At 40.9% G+C, this 17,945-nt stretch overlaps 1 protein-coding gene across 5 annotated transcripts in view; it reads right to left on the bottom strand.

Moving 5' to 3' along the window:
* The window catches only part of PCGF3 (polycomb group ring finger 3), a 193,668-nt gene that overhangs the window by 11,825 nt on the left and 163,898 nt on the right, over positions 1 to 17,945 (bottom strand). For all 5 annotated transcript variants that reach the window (XM_056518265.1, XM_056518267.1, XM_056518263.1 and 2 more), the window contains exons 3-8: positions 17,339 to 17,435; positions 10,925 to 10,980; positions 9,077 to 9,187; positions 6,647 to 6,735; positions 4,999 to 5,136; positions 3,595 to 3,675 (exon numbers count right to left, since the gene is read on the bottom strand). In XM_056518265.1, the coding sequence (XP_056374240.1) occupies positions 3,595 to 3,675; positions 4,999 to 5,136; positions 6,647 to 6,735; positions 9,077 to 9,187; positions 10,925 to 10,980; positions 17,339 to 17,435 (572 nt within the window). The remainder of the gene's footprint in view (positions 1 to 3,594; positions 3,676 to 4,998; positions 5,137 to 6,646; positions 6,736 to 9,076; positions 9,188 to 10,924; positions 10,981 to 17,338; positions 17,436 to 17,945) is intronic.

Below are 17,945 nucleotides of genomic sequence, written 5' to 3'. Positions count from 1 at the left end.
AAAGCAGTGTGTAGGCAGAACAAACGGGTTCAGCAGAACCATACATTTAAGCGATACAGCCCCTAAAGGTGTAAAAAGTAACCTCCCGAGCTGTTTAGAGGGAGGAACCTGTCTGGGCTCGGACATAAGTCTCACCCAGCAAGGGCATCCTGATTAGCCCTGAAAAATCCCTCTGCGTGCACATAGCACGATAATTTGCGCGCTCTGGGAAATGCCCGCCGGCCACGGGTGGGCGGAGCTAAGTCCGTACAGGGCCCAGTCAATACATGCGGCCGATAATGGTGCCCGCTCCCGGCCCCAAACGCATATGTGCATGACAAGGGAAGGGAGCGAACACCCCGCCGGCAGCCTCCGCTGCCGATAACAGTGATATGCAGCCGAAGCTGCACATTCAAAATAATGAAAGTCACAGCCACGCCTCGCAGGTGGGCGGGGCTTAAGACCGTATCTATGAAGTCTTCAGCCAGCTTTAGTTACCTGCATCACGCCGGGCTACCATGTGCGAGTGAGTCGAGCAGGGAGATAGGGGGACCCGGACCCCCGAGGTACAACCCCAAGCGCTGACCGTTGGCGAAAGGGGGTGAACAGCGCATATACGCAATGTCTGTGCCCCCTCAATCGCAATAGGGAAACAGTGAGCCGCAGTTCCTGAGTCCCCACCTGAAAACAGGAAAGAAAACGGAATAAAAAACTAACACATCCCTAAATCTAGGAAAATAATAAAACATAAGACCTGGACTGGAGAGAACTCCAGACCGTGTCTACCTCCTTAGACAGCTAAGCTAAAACTGACTAGCTCAGGGCCTGGAGGCGGGTATATCCTGCTGGGAGGAGCCGACTTTTTTGTTGCTATAGTGTAACACCTCCTCGAGACAGCAGCATACAATGGAGCCGATAGAGAAAAATTTTATTTTCTCGCAAAATTTGTGCGCAATTGCGCGTGGAAATGGGGGAGAAAGAAGTGAAGGGTTTTTCAGCCATTCCCGCACAAATTCCGCGCAAAAACGATATCATGCGGGATTTTTTTTTACCATTGACTTCTATTGATTTCTGCTAGCGGATTCTGTTTGGAGAATGAACATGCTCATTCTTCAAGCGGAATGGAATTCAGCGTCGGAATTCCACTAGCAGAATTTCCGCAGTGTGAACAGGACAGCGGAAATAACATTGAAGTCAATGGGCAGAGGAGATGTGCATTAATTTAGAGTGGAGAATTCAAGAGGAATTACTCGAGTAAATTCCTCTTGAATTACTCCGTGTGAACGCACCCTAAGAATGAAAATGTATCCAAGTGTAATCACTAGATGACTATTTTTGGGCCATTAAAGTCAACGGGCCCATGCCTGTACATTCATGTATACATTGTCATTTCATTTTACCAGGATGCTGACATATACAAGGAATAAAAAAAAAAAACAGATATGCCTCACTCCACTTTCGTCACCTACAATCTGAGCACAACAATAATCCACCAATACCCTAGGTGGAAACAGAAAATGATATAAACCACTCACAAAAATGTGGCTTAATCTTATCACCTATCCAAAGCATAGGGGATAAGATGTCTGACCACGGGGGTCCCACCACTGGGAACCCTCACAATCTGTCCTGCAGCACCCACTTCTCATTAAATGCACGGAGTGAAGATCGCTCCGTGTCTGATGACTCATGACACAGGGGCATCATGACATCACGCCCCACCCCCTCAATGGAAGTCTATGGGAGGGGGCGTGACAGCAGTCATGCCACCTCCCATAGGCTTGCATTGAGGGGTTGGGGCGTGACATCACAAGGAGGCGGAGCCGTGAAGTCACGATACTCCAGTCCATGTATCGTGATTAATTAGAAAGCTCTCCAGCCCTGTATTTTATATATATACTACACTCAGATTCTAAATTTTGTTCTCATGCTTGAGATTTGTCTCATTGTTCAGAATGTTGTACGGTTCAAAGATAACCACTCTCTGAAGGCAGCATTCTTCTTGCAAATAGTTGTTTTTCCTGGGGTGCTTCAGAGGAAATGTAGTATTATATATGGCAGCCAATCGGGTTTATGGCCTTTTCATACAAGGACGAACCCTACTCCTACAGAGTGGCTCTCCTTTCTGAATCATACTGCTGGTTCCCATGTAGGAGGGCACACCCTATCATGTCCTTATGTCCTAATAGGGAATATGGACAGATGCTGTCTTCATGGAACAGGTCAAGATTAGCTTATTAAAAAGCTTCTATGTTTGCATACCATAATCTTGTCTGATTTGCTAACCTAGAAAAATTCATTTGGAAAAAAGTGTTCCTATAGATTTTACCGTGCACATTTTTGCTTTGATAATTAGTGTATTATAGTGAATGTGTGACGGCTGATGTTTAAAGGTTTCCAATTTGCCCAGAGAGGATATTTCACACAGCTGTATCGTGAAAAGAAAACAGAGAGTATGAACTTTAATACAATGCCCAATATCTTTCCTGCATGCTTTTGAGAGATACCGTATTTATCGGGGTATACCACGCACCGGCCTATAACACGCACCCTCATTTTACCAAGGATATTTGGGTAAAAAAAGTTTTTTACCTAAATATCCATGGTAAAATGAGGGTGCGTGTGTGCGCATGTATACCCCGATACATCCCCAGGAAAGGCAGCGGGAGAGAGGCCGTCGCTGCCCGCTTCTCTCCCCCTGCCTTTCCTGGGGTCTAGAGCGCTGCTGCCGGCCCTTCTCTCCCCCTGGTTATCAGCGCCGGGGGGAGAGAAGGGGCAGCGGCACCCATTGCCGGCGCCGCTGCCCCGTTGCCTCCCCCCATCCCCGGTGGCATAATTACCTGGGTCGGGTCCGCGCTGCTCCAGGCCTCCGGCGTGCGTCCCCTGCGTCGTTGCTATGCACGGCGCGGCGCACTGACGTCATGCGCCGCGCCGTGCAGCGCATAGCAACGACGAAGGGGACGCGCGCCGGAGGCCTACAGCAGCGCGGACCCGACCCAGGTAATTATGCCACCGGGGATGGGGGGAGGCAACGGGGCAGCAGCGCCGGCAATGGGTGCCGCTGCCCCTTCTCTCCCCCTGGCTATCGGCGCCGATACCGATAGTCAGGGGGACAGAACGGGCAGCGGCGCCGATAGCCAGGGGGTGAGAAGGGCCGGCAGCAGGGCTCTAGACCCCAGGGAAGGCAGGGGGAGAGAAGCGGGGAGCGACGGCCTCTCTCCCCCTGCCTTTCCTGGGGCGGTATCGGCGTATAACACGCACATAGACTTTAGGCTAAAAATTTTAGCCTAAAAAGTGCGTGTTATACGCCGATAAATACGGTAACTACTATTTTCCATCCCAATCGTCTATAAGGTTCTAAACTGCAATGAAAGAGATTATATGTTCTTAAGATATGGCATAAAGGATCTAGGTGTATAAAGAATATTCAAAAATGATCAGATTCTTTACACAGTTCAGCTGTCTACCACTAATGGAATCTTACCTTCGTACATTTTTACGTAAACTTACCTGTGTCTGTTTACACCAAAGCATCTAAATTTGGATTAGATGTGGATTGCTTGTCTGTAAGTAACAAAAGGATGGAAAATACACACAAAACATGCAAAAAATTACCTTAAACCTCCATCTTGTGACAACAACAAATTTAAGTGTGTGATCTTTTCCCAGAATTTCTTCATTGCATAATATGTCCAACTGAAAAATAGGAATAAAAATAGGTTCAAAGCTAAAATACCTGTTCCATTTGCAAACATTTTAACTATCCTTAACCTTTCTATTTTATACTTCATCATGAAGACTCTTGGGGACACAGGTCTAATCTAGTTTTCCAACACCTAAAATATGGTGGTTCTGGTAACTGGGAACCCTGGTGCTCATAAAAGAACCTATGTTCAGATTAACCCCTTAAGGCCCATTTTCACCTTAAAGGGGTATTCCAGGCAAAAACTTTTTTAATATATATCAACTGGCTCCAGAAAGCTAAACAGATTAATCCTTTCAGTACTTATGAGCTTCTGAAGTTAAGGTTGTTCTTTTCTGTCCATGTCCTCTCTTATGGCACCTGTCTCAGGAAACGACCAGTTTAGAAGCAAATCCCCATAGCAAACCTCTTCTAAACTGGGCGTTTCCCGAGACAGGTGTCATCAGAGAAGACTTAGACAGAAAAGAACAACCTTAACTTCAGAAGCTCATAAGTACTGAAAGGATTAAGATTTTTTAATCAAAGTAATTTAAAAATCTGTTTAACTTTCTGGAGCCAGTTGATATATATAAAAAAAAGTTTTTGCCTGGAACACCCCTTTAAGGACGCAGCCAATTTTATTTTTGCGTTTTTGTTTTTTCCTCCTCGCCTTCTAAGATCTATAACTCTTTTATATTTCCATTCCCAGACCCATATGAGGGCTTGTTTTTTGCATGGCCAGTTGTACTTTGTAATGACATACCTAATTTTACCCTTAACTGTATGGTAAACCCCCCCAAAAAAAATTTGTGTAAGGAAATTTAAACAAAAATCATAATTTAGCTAATTTGGGGGGCTTCGTTTTCGCGCTTTAGACTTTACAGTAAAAATACAGAGATCATTTAACCCCTTCACTAATAAAAGTTTGAATCACCCCCCTTTTCCAAAAAAAAACAAAAAAAAAAAACTGTGTAAATAAAAATCAACATATGTGGTATTGCTGTGTGCGGAAATGTCCGAATTATAAAAATATATAGTTAATTAAACCGCATGTTCAATGGCGTAGGCGCAGTGTTTGCTAAAGTAAATGAACTATAATTTTACACATGGTCATACAGCTAGAGTCTAGTCGCTCAGTTCTATGAGTGGAGACTGTCTTGAGTGGACAACCTTTTTACTGTTTTTAGGTTTAAAGATTCAGTAAGCCATTTAACTGCATTTAATTAAACTGTAAAAAGCATAAGCATCTGCAATGTAAACTACATTTAGCTAACAAACAGTCCTGTACAAAAACAACAATATAATTTTTAATGCAGTTTTAGACTGCTCTCTCTTACCTCATTAAACGATGATAAATTAAGTTTTTTGGCTATGAACTTCTTAAGATGCAAGACTGTTGCTTGGGCTGAGCACCGTATCCATTTTCGCTTGAGTCCACGTAATTTGCTACTGTTGCATTCTAAGCATATACTGACCTTTAGAGGGGGAACACAAAGCACAGGAGGCACACAACTTAATAATTTACACTGCCATTCCAGATTTAATGCAGTGCCACTTAAGTAAAGGGAGAAGTAAACCAAACCTGACAGAGTAGCACACCTACTGTTCTGCTTTTCCAACAGATTAAAATAACCCTTCAAGCAGCCGCAAGCTTGCTTACAGTGGCTACTCAGTATATTACTTTAAAACTCATGATTTCTCCAGGTCTAAATTAGAAAACAACTTCTTAGTCTCTGTGACAGCTCAACAAGGTATTCCTTTGAATATCTCAGCAATATAAAGCTACAACACAGTAAAACTATGTGGCACTACAGAAAGAAAACTGGCCCAACCATGCAAACTCTCCTTTGTATCAAAATCAATGTCTTTAATGAAATCCATCTTTACATCCCTCAAAGCACCAACTATATATAGAAAGCTACTGAATGCAAGCGCTCAGCATGAACAAATACATAGGTCACACAAATGTCAACCTGCATTGTGTCTCCCTACAGCTCATTATACACATGCCCTGTCTTTCAATCCTTTTAGCCATTATTAGATTAGTTATGTCAGTCTACACTGAATACATGGGTCAGAAGATAAGGAAGAGGAGCTGAATTGATCTTTAGATCGTCTTAACAATTCAAAGAAAGCCATTACTGCCATTTTGGAGTTTGAGTAAACTTGTCTTTTTTCAACCATTCTACATGGATAGTTTGTTCGTACACTCTCTCAATAAAAAATAAATATAGGTTATCAGCAAAGAAATGTAAAGCATACCAGTGTCCTATGGTGTAATGTTAGCGCTCACAACTTTTCAAAGGTGGCTAGATGTAAACTCTATGTATGAAGCAACATAAAGTTGAGGCTGCAAGTCAAATCTTTACATATTCCTAGCCTATTAACTTAGCCTGATGGTATGTCCTAGCATATTCTACGTCGATTTTGATGTGTCAAATTTCAGCCTGGAATCGCACCACAACCACGTTCACACATGATAATTTCCACGTGGAAATGAATGATGTGGATATCAATTCCGCCATTGATAAGCATTTTCCCCAAGGAAATATCGCATTGACCTTTGTATTCCTGCTTCATGCATCTTTTTTGAAGTTTTTGGCGCTAAATAAATGCATAAATTTAAAACGAAAAGTTTCACTCATCGTTTTCTTCTGTGTGCACAAGGTCTTAGAAATGTCATTGGTTTTCTTTGAGTACAAACTACCTTGTTCTTTACTTTACCTACAAGAGTAGAGCCTTTTTAAAAATGTAAGAAGCAATTGGATTGGTTGCTATGGGCAACTTTGCGCGGGTTACAATAAATCTCATGGTCACATGGTCCAATGGGAAAATATAATTTTACCAACAGGTACATAAAAAAAAAATAAAAAAACATATGAACACTATATAAAAACAATAAATCTATTACACAGATTTCTAGTGCATTCTGACAAATAAACCTAAAGTGAAATTGCTTAGAAAATAAAAGTATGAGCTATATACCTGTTCATCACTTCTATGGTAGTCATGGTCTTCTTCTTGTTTTTCTTCCGTTGTATCTTTAGTTGCATTTTCTTCAGGTTTTGTTTCACCTACCATATAAATAAGGAAGGCACAGCATTAATTTCAATGAAGTATTATTATTTCATTATGGCTATTGAACAAGCAAAAACTTCCCAACATACATTTGTACAGTAAACTAACAGCAATCCTTGAGGTTACGTCTTTTCCATTTGTGCCTGAATTAACATAATACTGTTACACTATGGTATAGTATTATACATGTGAAGTATTCATAGTAAAGCGCCACAAGTCCTGTAGCATACAACAAATGTCACTGTCATTTTACCATATTTAAATCCCCACTATTTTCTACCTATAACAAGAAATTAGACTAATTTTAGACAAAAATAAAGATTAATATTTATATATTAAATTCCAGGAAATACAGTCATGGCCGTAAATGTTGGCACCCCTGAAATTTTTCTAGAAAATGAAGTATTTCTCACAGAAAAGGATTGCAGTTACTCATGTTTTGCTATACACATGTTTATTCCCTTTGTGTGTATTGGAACTAAACCAAAAAAGGGAGGAAAAAAAAGCAAATTGGACATAATGTCACACCAAACTCCAAAAATGGTCTGGACAAAATTACTGGCACACTTAACTTAATATTTGGTTGCAAACCCTTTGGAAAAAATTACTGAAATCAGTTGCTTCCTATAACCATCAATAAGCTTCTTACACGTCTTAGCCGGAATGTTGGACCACTTTTCCTTTGCAAACTGCTCCAGGTCTCTCTTATTGGAAGGCGACTTTTCCCAAAAGCAATTTTAAGATCTCTCCACAGGTGTTCAATGGGATTTAGATCTGGACTCATTGCTGGCCACTTCAGAACTCTCCAGCGCTATTGTTGCCATCCATTTCTGGGTGCTTTTCGACGTATGTTTGGGGTCATTGTCCTGCTGGAAGACCCAAGATCTCGGACGCAAACCCAGATTTCTGACACTGGGCTGCACATGATGCCTTGCACACATTCCAGGTGTCCAATGGCAGAGGCAGCAAAACAACCCCAAAACATCATTGAACCTCCACCATATTTCACTCTAGGTACTGTGTTCTTTTCTTTGTAGGCCTCATTCCGTTTTCGGTAAACAGTAGAATAATGTGCTTTTCCAAAAAGCTCATCTTGGTCTCATCTGTCCACAAGACGTTTTCCCAGAAGGATTTTGGCTTACTCAAGTTCATTTTGGCAAAATGTAGTCTTGCTATTTTATGCCTCTGTGTCAGCAGTGGGGTCCTCCTGGATCTCCTGCCATAGTGTTACATTTCATTTAAATGTCGACGAATAGTTCGCGCTGACACTGATGTTCCCTGACCCTGCAGGACAGCTTGAATATCTTTGGAACTTGTTTGGGGCTGCTTATCCACCATCCAGACTATCCTCTGTTGACACCTTTCATCAATTTTTCTCTTCCATTCACGCCCAGGGAGATTAGCTACAGTGCCATGGGTTGTACACTTCTTGATAATGTTGTGCACTGTGGACAAAGGCCAATCTAGATCTCTGGAGATGGACTTGTAACCTTGAGAGTGTTGATATTTTTCCCCAAGTTTGGTTCTCAAGTCCTCAGACAGTTCTCTTCTCTTTCGGTTGTCCATGCTTAGTGTGGCACACACACAGACACACAATGCAAAGACTAAGTGAACTTCTCACCTTTTTATCTGCTTTCAGGTGTGATTTTTATATTGCCCACACCTGTTATTTGTCTCAGGTGAGCTTAAAGGAGCATCACATGCTTGAAACAATCTTATTTTTCCACAAAATTTTGTCATGCCCATTTTTGGAGTTTGGTGTGACATTATGTTTAATTTGCTTTTTTTTCTCCCTTTTTTGGTTTAGTTCCAATACACACAAAGGGAATAAACAGGTGTATAGCAAAACATGTGTTACTGCAATCCTTTTCTGTGATAAATACTTCATTTTCTATAAAAATTTCAGGGGTGCCAACATTTACGGCCATGACTAAGTGCCTATACGTTTGCTATCTTTTTAGGTGTCTATTCATATTAGCCATTTTTAATTTAATCAACCTGAGTTGCCCAATACGGAAATAACACATTCAATGTTTTGTCTGTTTCAGATATAAATACTATTACGCTTCAAGGGATTATCTGAGATTCTTAAATTGATTGTCAATCCTTAGAATAGGCCAATAATATAATCCTTTGGGGGCCCTACTCTCAACACCCCATCAATAAGATTATCAGAAGGGCCATAGTGAATAATGGAGTGTCACAAATCTTTGAATTGGCTATCTGATGGGATACCACAACTATGATATTGTATATACTGTCAATATTGTAGTCCTAGAGAACCCCTTTAAATGTGATGTAAAACATTGATGATGCTGTTAATTAGGAGAATCCTACCGTTTCGAACAGCTTCTACATGTTGCTTAACTGCACACGGCTCTCCTTTGATGTCACCAGGCACTTCCATTCCGAGTTTGTGATAGAACTCTCTCTGCTTACGGATTTCAGCTATAAGTAAAGATATGCCCAATATGAAATAATTGCAAGAGGTGAACTTACACACAATTGTAATTAACGGAGATAAACAATCCAGCACAAGGGATTTCAATTTTAGCCCTGCGAGGTTCTGTGGGAGGACAGAACAACTGGTCTTCTTGCTTGGTCAAGCCATGCCTTCAATAATGTCAATGCATGATTGTTAATTCAAAAGTAGAGTTTAACATAAATTGTTAAATTACAGTTATTATTAGAGACTAAAGCTGCCCATGCATTTTTTCTTTTTTTTTTTTTACAGCAGGGTTGGATCTCAACTGGCACAAACAGGTAACAAAGGATTCAATTGACTTGAATAGGATCCATCAGGTGTTTGGTATTTTAGGGAAATTGAGTGGAGAAAAAAGATCTGACATGTAGATCTGACATGTAGTATTTTATCTTATGCTGCAGATATCAATGTAAAGTAAACAACTAAATACGGTATAAAATCTGCATCCTCAAATATGCAGCAGATTCTGTACATGTGAATACAGCTGTTGTAAGCTGTTGACTTGCTGCAAAAAATATACGGGGGTGATTATCAAGTCTGGAATCTTAAAAACTGTTCTAAATGAATCCCCCACCAGGATGAAGGACACTGGATTTATGTAGAGGTGCATGCCTCTACATAAATCCCTGCAATCTGAGGCTATGTGCCCGTTCTAAAATCTACGCAAGCTCTAAGCTGGCAGAGATTTCAACTACAGTTTATGCTTGCTAGCCGGGAGATGTGGCAGAGAAAAAGCTGCATAATTTTTGCACAGAGCAACTTATTTTCAGGCCCACTAATGATCAATGCTCCCTATGTGCGTAAGCTTAAGTTTACACACCAAAGGTTCCATGATGGCTCAGTTTAATACAGTCTATAATTTTGCCTTTTTAGCAGCTGCCTGTCACTGTTTGCTTAAGTTGATTTTGCAATTAATACCTCTATCATTACCATTGATGCATTGAAATTGTGTATATTGTCTTAACAGCATAATTGTACTTTTTTAGACACTACAATGGAGTTAAGCTAAAATCCATATGCTTTACTGACAGCTCTCTCTTAGTCGACACATGCACGTGCACACTTTGGTTTTGCAAGCATGTATGTATTCAGAGTAAGGGGAAGGAGAAAGCAGCTGCTGGACACATCTGGTGGTGGCTCATCTCCCACAACAAAAGGATCGAGCATGTTAAAATCCAACTTGAGTTTGAACTAACTTGTAAAGCCAGCATTAATCTACAACCTTCCCGCCAAGCTTTAAAATTTCCAGCCAGGTGAGGATTAATACTTATGTATATGGAATTTTTACATGCCGATGTGATTGTAATATTACTCATTAGTGACATAGGATGTAGAGGTCATTTTCTTCTGATGCTCCCCATTCGTTTTTGTTGCTTTCTTGGTGGTATGTGTATTTTATAGGGTGGATTATTTTAATGGGAGGGCAATTTTTTTCTTGTTCCAATTTTCAATAAAGATTCTATATTGAAAATATTACAGTGTCAATATTTTGTAGGTTTGGTGGAGCTTCAAAATTCTACTGAAATATAGTGAAATTAGAACGGAAGACTAAACCACTGCAGAAAACTGAAAATTCTACCATTTGATTGTTTTATATTATTTTACTAACCATCCCCATCTAGTGCACACATCTTCTAGTGCATTTAAGGTCACCATTTGTCCACTCAACATTCCCTGCACAGATGCAGAGCATAGCCTACCTTCTTGGAGACCTGGCACCAATTTGTAAACGATATCTTGCATTGTTCGGTCATGACTGAAATGAAAAACAAAAAAATTGTAGTTAAAACTATCTTCAGCAGCCATATTCTTGCTTTCTTTAAAACGTATTTATCAGTATTTTCACATCACAGACAGGAAGAGAGCTGTACTAATGTGGCTTTCGCACAAGCACCCATTCTGTATCAATCACATATAAGGGTTGTCACATAACAAAGGTTTCCGTTTAAATGGGTACTCTAGACATCTTATCCCATATCCAAATCTCTGTGCAGCACCCGGCGTTCATTTAGAACACTCGGAGTGGGCGGCGGGATCGTGACGTCACGCCCCTTATAATGCCATGCCCCCTCAATAAAAGTCTATGGGAGGGGGTGGCATGATGTCACGACCCCGCCGCCTGCTCCAAGAATTCGGAACAAGATCTTCCAAACACCAGGGTAGCGGAGTACCCCTTTAAGCTTATCTTGGTTTCCTTTATTCTCTAGTAAGCACATACCCAATGTTTGGTTTGGTTCAATTGAATGATAAAAACCTATTTTAACCAATAAGAAAGAAGTTAGTACTGATCCTCTTCTATGTTTGGAATTAAAATCTGCCCCAAAAATTCCTGTGCAAAGTAATTCTTTATTGGTGTAGGCTTCAGTGACAACTCTATTTGGTGATGCTCCTTTTGTTATATATAGGTATATTTGGCACCTCTCATAGTCCATAGACAATAGAACATCGGTTTTAACAAATACCTGAGATAACTGAACCAATGTACAAGAGAATTATCAACTACAATAATATTAAATGTAACACAAAGATGGCATACACCAAAACCTGCAAGTTTGCTAAATACTTCTAAAAAAAAAGCCATGCTTTTAGTAAACAATAGCTTAAATCACTGGGGGGGGGGGGGGGGGGGGGATTTATCAATTCTACTTGTGGAAAAATATTTGTGTAGATTTGTTGAAAGTTTGCATATAGTAAAGTCGTCACCACTACACTTTCCTGACTAAACAATCAACTGAAATGGAAGAAGTGCAAGTGCAAAAAGTGGCTTAGCAAGGCAAATGCAACAAAAGTAACCGGCCAAATAGCTTGATAAATTCCCCACTATATGTATAAAGTTCCAATGTTTTTGATAACCATAAATTTAGTTCCCTTAATGCATTTAATCCTTTAACACAGCCAATTTAAATGTTTGCATTTTTGTAATTTCCTCTTCAACTCCACAGATGTTTTTTTTTTGTGCGCCCAATTGTGCTTTTTAATGACATCAGTCATGTTACCTTAAAATAAATGACAAAACAAAAATTATTATGAAATTATTTTAGAAGCATTTTCGCACATGGCATACTATTTTGAAAACTACACCCCTTAAGGAACGTAACAAGGGGTACAGTGAGCTTTAAAACCTCACAGGTGTTAGACGACTTTTTGTTCAAGTCTGATGTGTAAATTTAAAAAAAAAATTTTTCACTAAAATTATGGTTTTCCCCCAAATTTTATATTTTTACAAGGGGTAATAGGAGAACAATATGGAAATACCCCCTGTGTGGACGTCAAGTGCTCTGCTGGCGCACTACAATGCTCAGAAGAGAAGGAGCGCCATTGAGCTTTTGGAGAGAGAATTTGTTTAGAATTTGGAAGTCCGGGGCCATGTGTTACAAAGCCCCCCCGTGGTGCCAAAACAGTGGACCCCCCCCCACATGTGACCCGATTTTGGAAACTACACCCCTGACAGAATTTAATAAGGGGTGCAGTGAGTATTTACACCCCACTGGCGTTTGACAGATCTTTGGAAAAGTGGGCTGTGGAAATGAAAAATTAAATTTTTCATTTTCACGGACCACTGATCCAAAAATCGGACACCTGTGTGGCGTAAATGGTCACTGTACCCCTTATTACATTACATGAGGGGTGTAGTTTCCAAAATCTGGTCACATGTGGGGGGGGGTCCATTGTTCTGGCACTATGGGGGCTTTGTGAACAAACGTGGCCTTCAATTCCGGACAAAATTTCTCTTCAAAAGCCCAATGGCGCTCCCTCTCTTCTGAGCATTGTAGTGCACCAGCAGAGCACTTTACATCCACATATGGGGTATGTTCTTACTCAGAAGAAGTGGGGTTACAAATTTTGGGGGGCTTTTTTCCTATTTTCCCTTGTAAAAATGAAAAATTTAGGGTAACACCAGCATTTTTGTGAAAATATGTTTTTTTTTTCATTTTCCCATCCAAATTTAATGAAAATTCTTCAAACACCTGTGGGGTGTTTAAGTTCACTATACCCCTTGTTACGTTCCGTGAGGGGTGTAGTTTCCAAAATGGGGTCACATGTGGGTATTTATTTTTTGCATTTATGTCAGAACCGTTGTAAAATCAGCATAGTGCGCTCTCACTCCTGAGCCTCCGCAGAGCATTTTACACCCACATATGGGGTATTTCCGTGCTCAGGAGAAATTGTGTTACAAATTTTGGGGGTCTTTTTTTCCTTTTACCGCTTGTGAAAATAAAAAGTATGGGGCAACACCAGCATGTTAGTGTAAAAATTTTTTTTTTACACTAACATGCTGGTGTAGCCCCCAACTTTTCCTTTTCATAAGGGGTAAAAAGGAGAAAAAGCTCCTTAACCCCTTAAGGTCTCAGGGTTTTTCTGTTTTTGCACTTTCGTTTTTTCCTCATCACCTTTTAAAAATCATAACCCTTTCAATTTTCCACCTAAAAATCCATATTGTGGCTAATTTTTTGCGTCGCCAATTCTACTTTGCAGTGACATTAGTCATTTTACCCAAAAATGAACGTCGAAACGAAAAAAAAAAATCATTGTGCCACAAAATCGAAGAAAAAACGCCATTTTGTAACTTTTGGGGGCTTCCGTTTCTACGCAGTGCATATTTCGGTAAAAATTACGCCTTATCATTATTCTGTAGGTCCATACGGTTAAAATGATACCCTACTTATATAGGTTTGATTTTGTCGCACTTCTGGAAAAAATCATAACTACATGCAGGAAAATGTATACGTTTAAAAATGTCATATTCTGACCCCTATAACTTTTTTATTTTTCCACGTACAGGGCGGTATGAGGACTCATTTTTTGCGACGTGATCTGAAGTTTTTATCGGTATGATTTTTGTTTTGATCTGACTTTTTGATCACTTTGTATTAATTTTTTAATGGTATAAAAAGTGACCAAAATACGCTTTTTTGGACTTTGGAATTTTTTTGCGCGCACGCCATTGACCGTGCGGTTTAATTAATGATATATTTTTATAGTTCGGACATTTACGCACGCGGCGATACCACATATGTTTATTTTAATTTTTTTTTACACTGTTTTATTTTTTTTATGGGAAAAGGAGGGTGATTCAAACTTTTATTAGGGAAGGGGTTAAATGACCTTTATTAACACTTTAAAAAAAAAAAAATTTTTGCAGTGTTATAGGTCCCATAGGGACCTATAACACTGCACACACTGATCTTTTACACAGATCACAGATGTGTATTAACATGCCTGTGATCAGTGTTATCGGCGCTTGACTGCTCCTGCCTGGATCTCATGCAAAGTCATTCGCCGATCGGACATCGAGGAGGCAGGTAAGGGCCCTCCCGGTGTCTGGTCAGCTGTTCGGGACGCCGCGATTTCACCGCAGCGGTCCCGAACAGCCTGACTGAGCAGCCGGGTCACTTTCACTTTAGAAGCGGCGGTCAAAGCCGCCGCTTCTAAAGGGTTAATACCGCACATCGCCGCGATCGGCGATGTGTGGTATTAGCCGCGGGTCCCGGCCGTTGATGAGCGCCGGGACCGACGCGATATGATGCGGGATCGCGGCGCGATCCCGCTTCATATCGCGGGAGCCGGCGCAGGACGTAAATATACGTTAAGGGGTTAAAATTTGTAGTGCAATTTCTACCGAGTATGGATATACCCCATATGTGGCCCTAAACTGTTGCCTTGAAATACGACAGGGCTCCGAAGTGGGGGCGCCATGTGCATTTGAGGAGTAAATTAGGGATTGCATAGGGGTGGACATAGGGGTATTCTACGCAGTGATTCCCAAACAGGGTACCTCCAGCTGTTGCTAAACTCCCAGCATGCCTGGACAGTCAGTGGCAGTCCGGAAATGCTGGGAGTTGTTGTTTTGCAACAGCTGGAGGCTCCATTTTGGAAACACTGCCGTACGATACGTATTTCATTTTTATTGGGGGGGGGGGGGGGGGGGAGTTGTACTTTTGTGACAGCTGGAGGCACACTGGTTGGAAAACCTTCAGTTAGGTTCTGTTAAGTATTTTCCAACCAGTGTGCCTCCAGCTGTTGCAAAACTACAACTCCCAGCATGTACTGATCGCGAAGGGCATGCTAGGAGTTGTAGTTATGAAACAGCTGGAGGTACGAGACATTTGCACGGGATGCCTGCTGAATGATTTCAGCAAGCATCTCGGTCCGGTCCCTGCAATTCCCACATGCATATGGATACACCTTGGGTCCTTAACGATCAAAAACCCTGGGTCCTTAAGGGGTTAAAGAATGTGTGACAAAACAGAAAAAAAAAACTGTCCTCCTGTACACTTATCTGTCCTGTGTGGCTGATTCTTTGTCATTGTCCCCTGGGTCCACATCCCTCTAATGGACTGTCATGTGTTAAATATGCAATATTTTCTTATGTTATATGCTGGTTAATCTTTTGAGGCATGTGTGCCTTTAAATATTGTTGCTAAGCCTGTGTAACCAGGGAAGGTGCCAGTGACCAGGTGACTTGTTGGTGACCTATGGGACCCCTCCAAATTGCTCCCTTATATAGCAGGGAGGAGCTAGCTAGTTCAGTTCCAGTCTTAGCTGAGGTACAGTCAAGTGAAGACCTGAGAGTGTCCGGTGTTCCTGAGGCAGACCAAGGCCTAATCACGCAGGCACTTTCTGTGGAACCCCCTACAGGTGAAAGTCAAAGCCTGATAAGCGTAAATAAAGGGGAAAAGTCTAGTCAGTATAGTCAAGTCTGTCAAGTCTAAACTCAGCGTGGGTCTGCATAATTGAGTCCAAGTCCACTACAAGTCCCAGCAAGCCTACAAGTCTCCTAAAGTCCACTGGGCATCTCCTTGGGCCTAAACGGAGCTATAAAGACTTTAACATCTGTCTGCCTCAGTAAAGCTGCCGTTGTTCTGTAACCTTGCACCGGAGTGATTATTTGCCCCGTGCCTGGCCCAGGAACCAGAGGCCATACCTCAGGTGGTGTAGAGGACAACCACGCCCTGGCGTCACGAATACCAAGGGTTACAACATCTGCCCTTCATCACAATCTGCACCACAGTATAGTTTAGGAGTTAACTCCTTCAGCTACTTTCACATGTACAGGATCTGCTGCAGATTTGATGCTTCAAAGTTGAAGCTTCAGAGATCCTGCACATGTGAATGTACCCTTCCTCTAGACAAGCAAAGCTCCCCCTGCCAGAGCTCCATCAGCATAAAAAAAAAAAAAAAATAGAGTAAGGGAGGGGGAAAAGGACAAGCTGGGTGTATTCATGGCATCTGACTCCCTCTTTAATTCTATCTATGCTGTGAGCTGCGCACACGAAGGTCCCAGCTGACACCACTCCAGCATAGCACATTAGCGTATTATGCACTTTTTCTGCCGTAAAGCATCTGTGTATGTGCTGTACAGTGACATACTACAGATGCTATTAAAAATGGCAGCTCCCAGTTCAAAACATAAGTTATAAAAAAAAAAAAAACGAATAAAACACTTTAAAAAAAATGGTCTTTTACTAAAACAAAAAAAAAAAATTAATTAAAACAATGAAAAAGGAGACACTTTCCTAAAAATGTCAGTGCAGGGGGAATGGTACTGGCAACTGCTGGTGTATGGCGCAGTAACATACAGCAGTAGTTGTTACAGCCTGTATGACATGGACCTATCCTGTACAAAGCATCTTGGAAATTTGCATTTGGTAAACTAGAGTCAAAGAATACTACAGTAGTGGCGTACTAGGATTGGTTCAAATATATCAATTGCATTATAATCAGTTTTTGTGCCTCAGCCGATCACAAGTAATGACCAAATCAGTTGTCATTAAGCAATGTAACACTTTTGTGGGATCTGTGAAGGAAATGGATCTGTGGGATCTGCGAAGGAAAAATGCTGATCCAGCTCCTGGATAAGTACAGCATCACAACTTGTATTTTTTTAAAGAATGGAATCAGTTCTGGTGGACTAGCACATGGTATTAGCGGACTTACATGATCCCTACCTAGTTGCTAAACTTACTAGAAATAATACAGGTCAGTTACAACATTTAACTATGTTACAATGCTTTTTGAGACTTGTTGCAGTTAGGCGCCTAGAGTAAGTGACAATGACTAAAGAATAGAATATGGTCAGTGGACTTTGAATGGCATACTGCTATCCTACTTACCCTATATACTGTAGAGGGTGACTTTGATGGATGACAATTCTACACGTAGGACATGTGTTATTTTCTTCCAGATATTTCACCAAGCAACTTCTACAAACTGGAAAAGATAAATGACAGATATCTATTATTTTCTGAAAGTCCTTTATAGGCAGTAAGTAAAATGTCAGTGGCTTCCTCCATTTTAATATGTTCCATTAAAACCTGCGTGCATTTTTGCTCGTGTTTTTTTTTTTCCGTCAAATCCATTTTTCAGACTGCAAAAGCCTAATTAGTAAGCTATTCTAATTAAAAGTGTTCCTTTATATGCTCCACCATCTGTATAGTGTAACCAGCAGAACTTCATACCATTTAGTACTGTTTATCAACTTCACTATCCAATGCTGCCATCTACTGGTTACAATAAGAATTTGGATTATAAATTAGTCATATTCCATTTTACCTAGAAGTGCAATGGTTTTTACACAAACCCATCAACATAAAATAAGCTATTCTGTGCAGTTGACAGGAATCAAGATTTCTTACTTTTCATACATACATACAGTATCCCACATAAGTAAGTGCACCCCTCACCTCTACTACAATGTAATTAGTGCACAGCCTGTATAAC

The sequence above is a fragment of the Hyla sarda genome, chromosome 1 (assembly GCF_029499605.1).
Source record: "Hyla sarda isolate aHylSar1 chromosome 1, aHylSar1.hap1, whole genome shotgun sequence".
NCBI classification, from domain to species: Eukaryota; Metazoa; Chordata; class Amphibia; order Anura; family Hylidae; genus Hyla; species Hyla sarda.
This window is presented reverse-complemented; position numbering and strand designations above follow the sequence as displayed.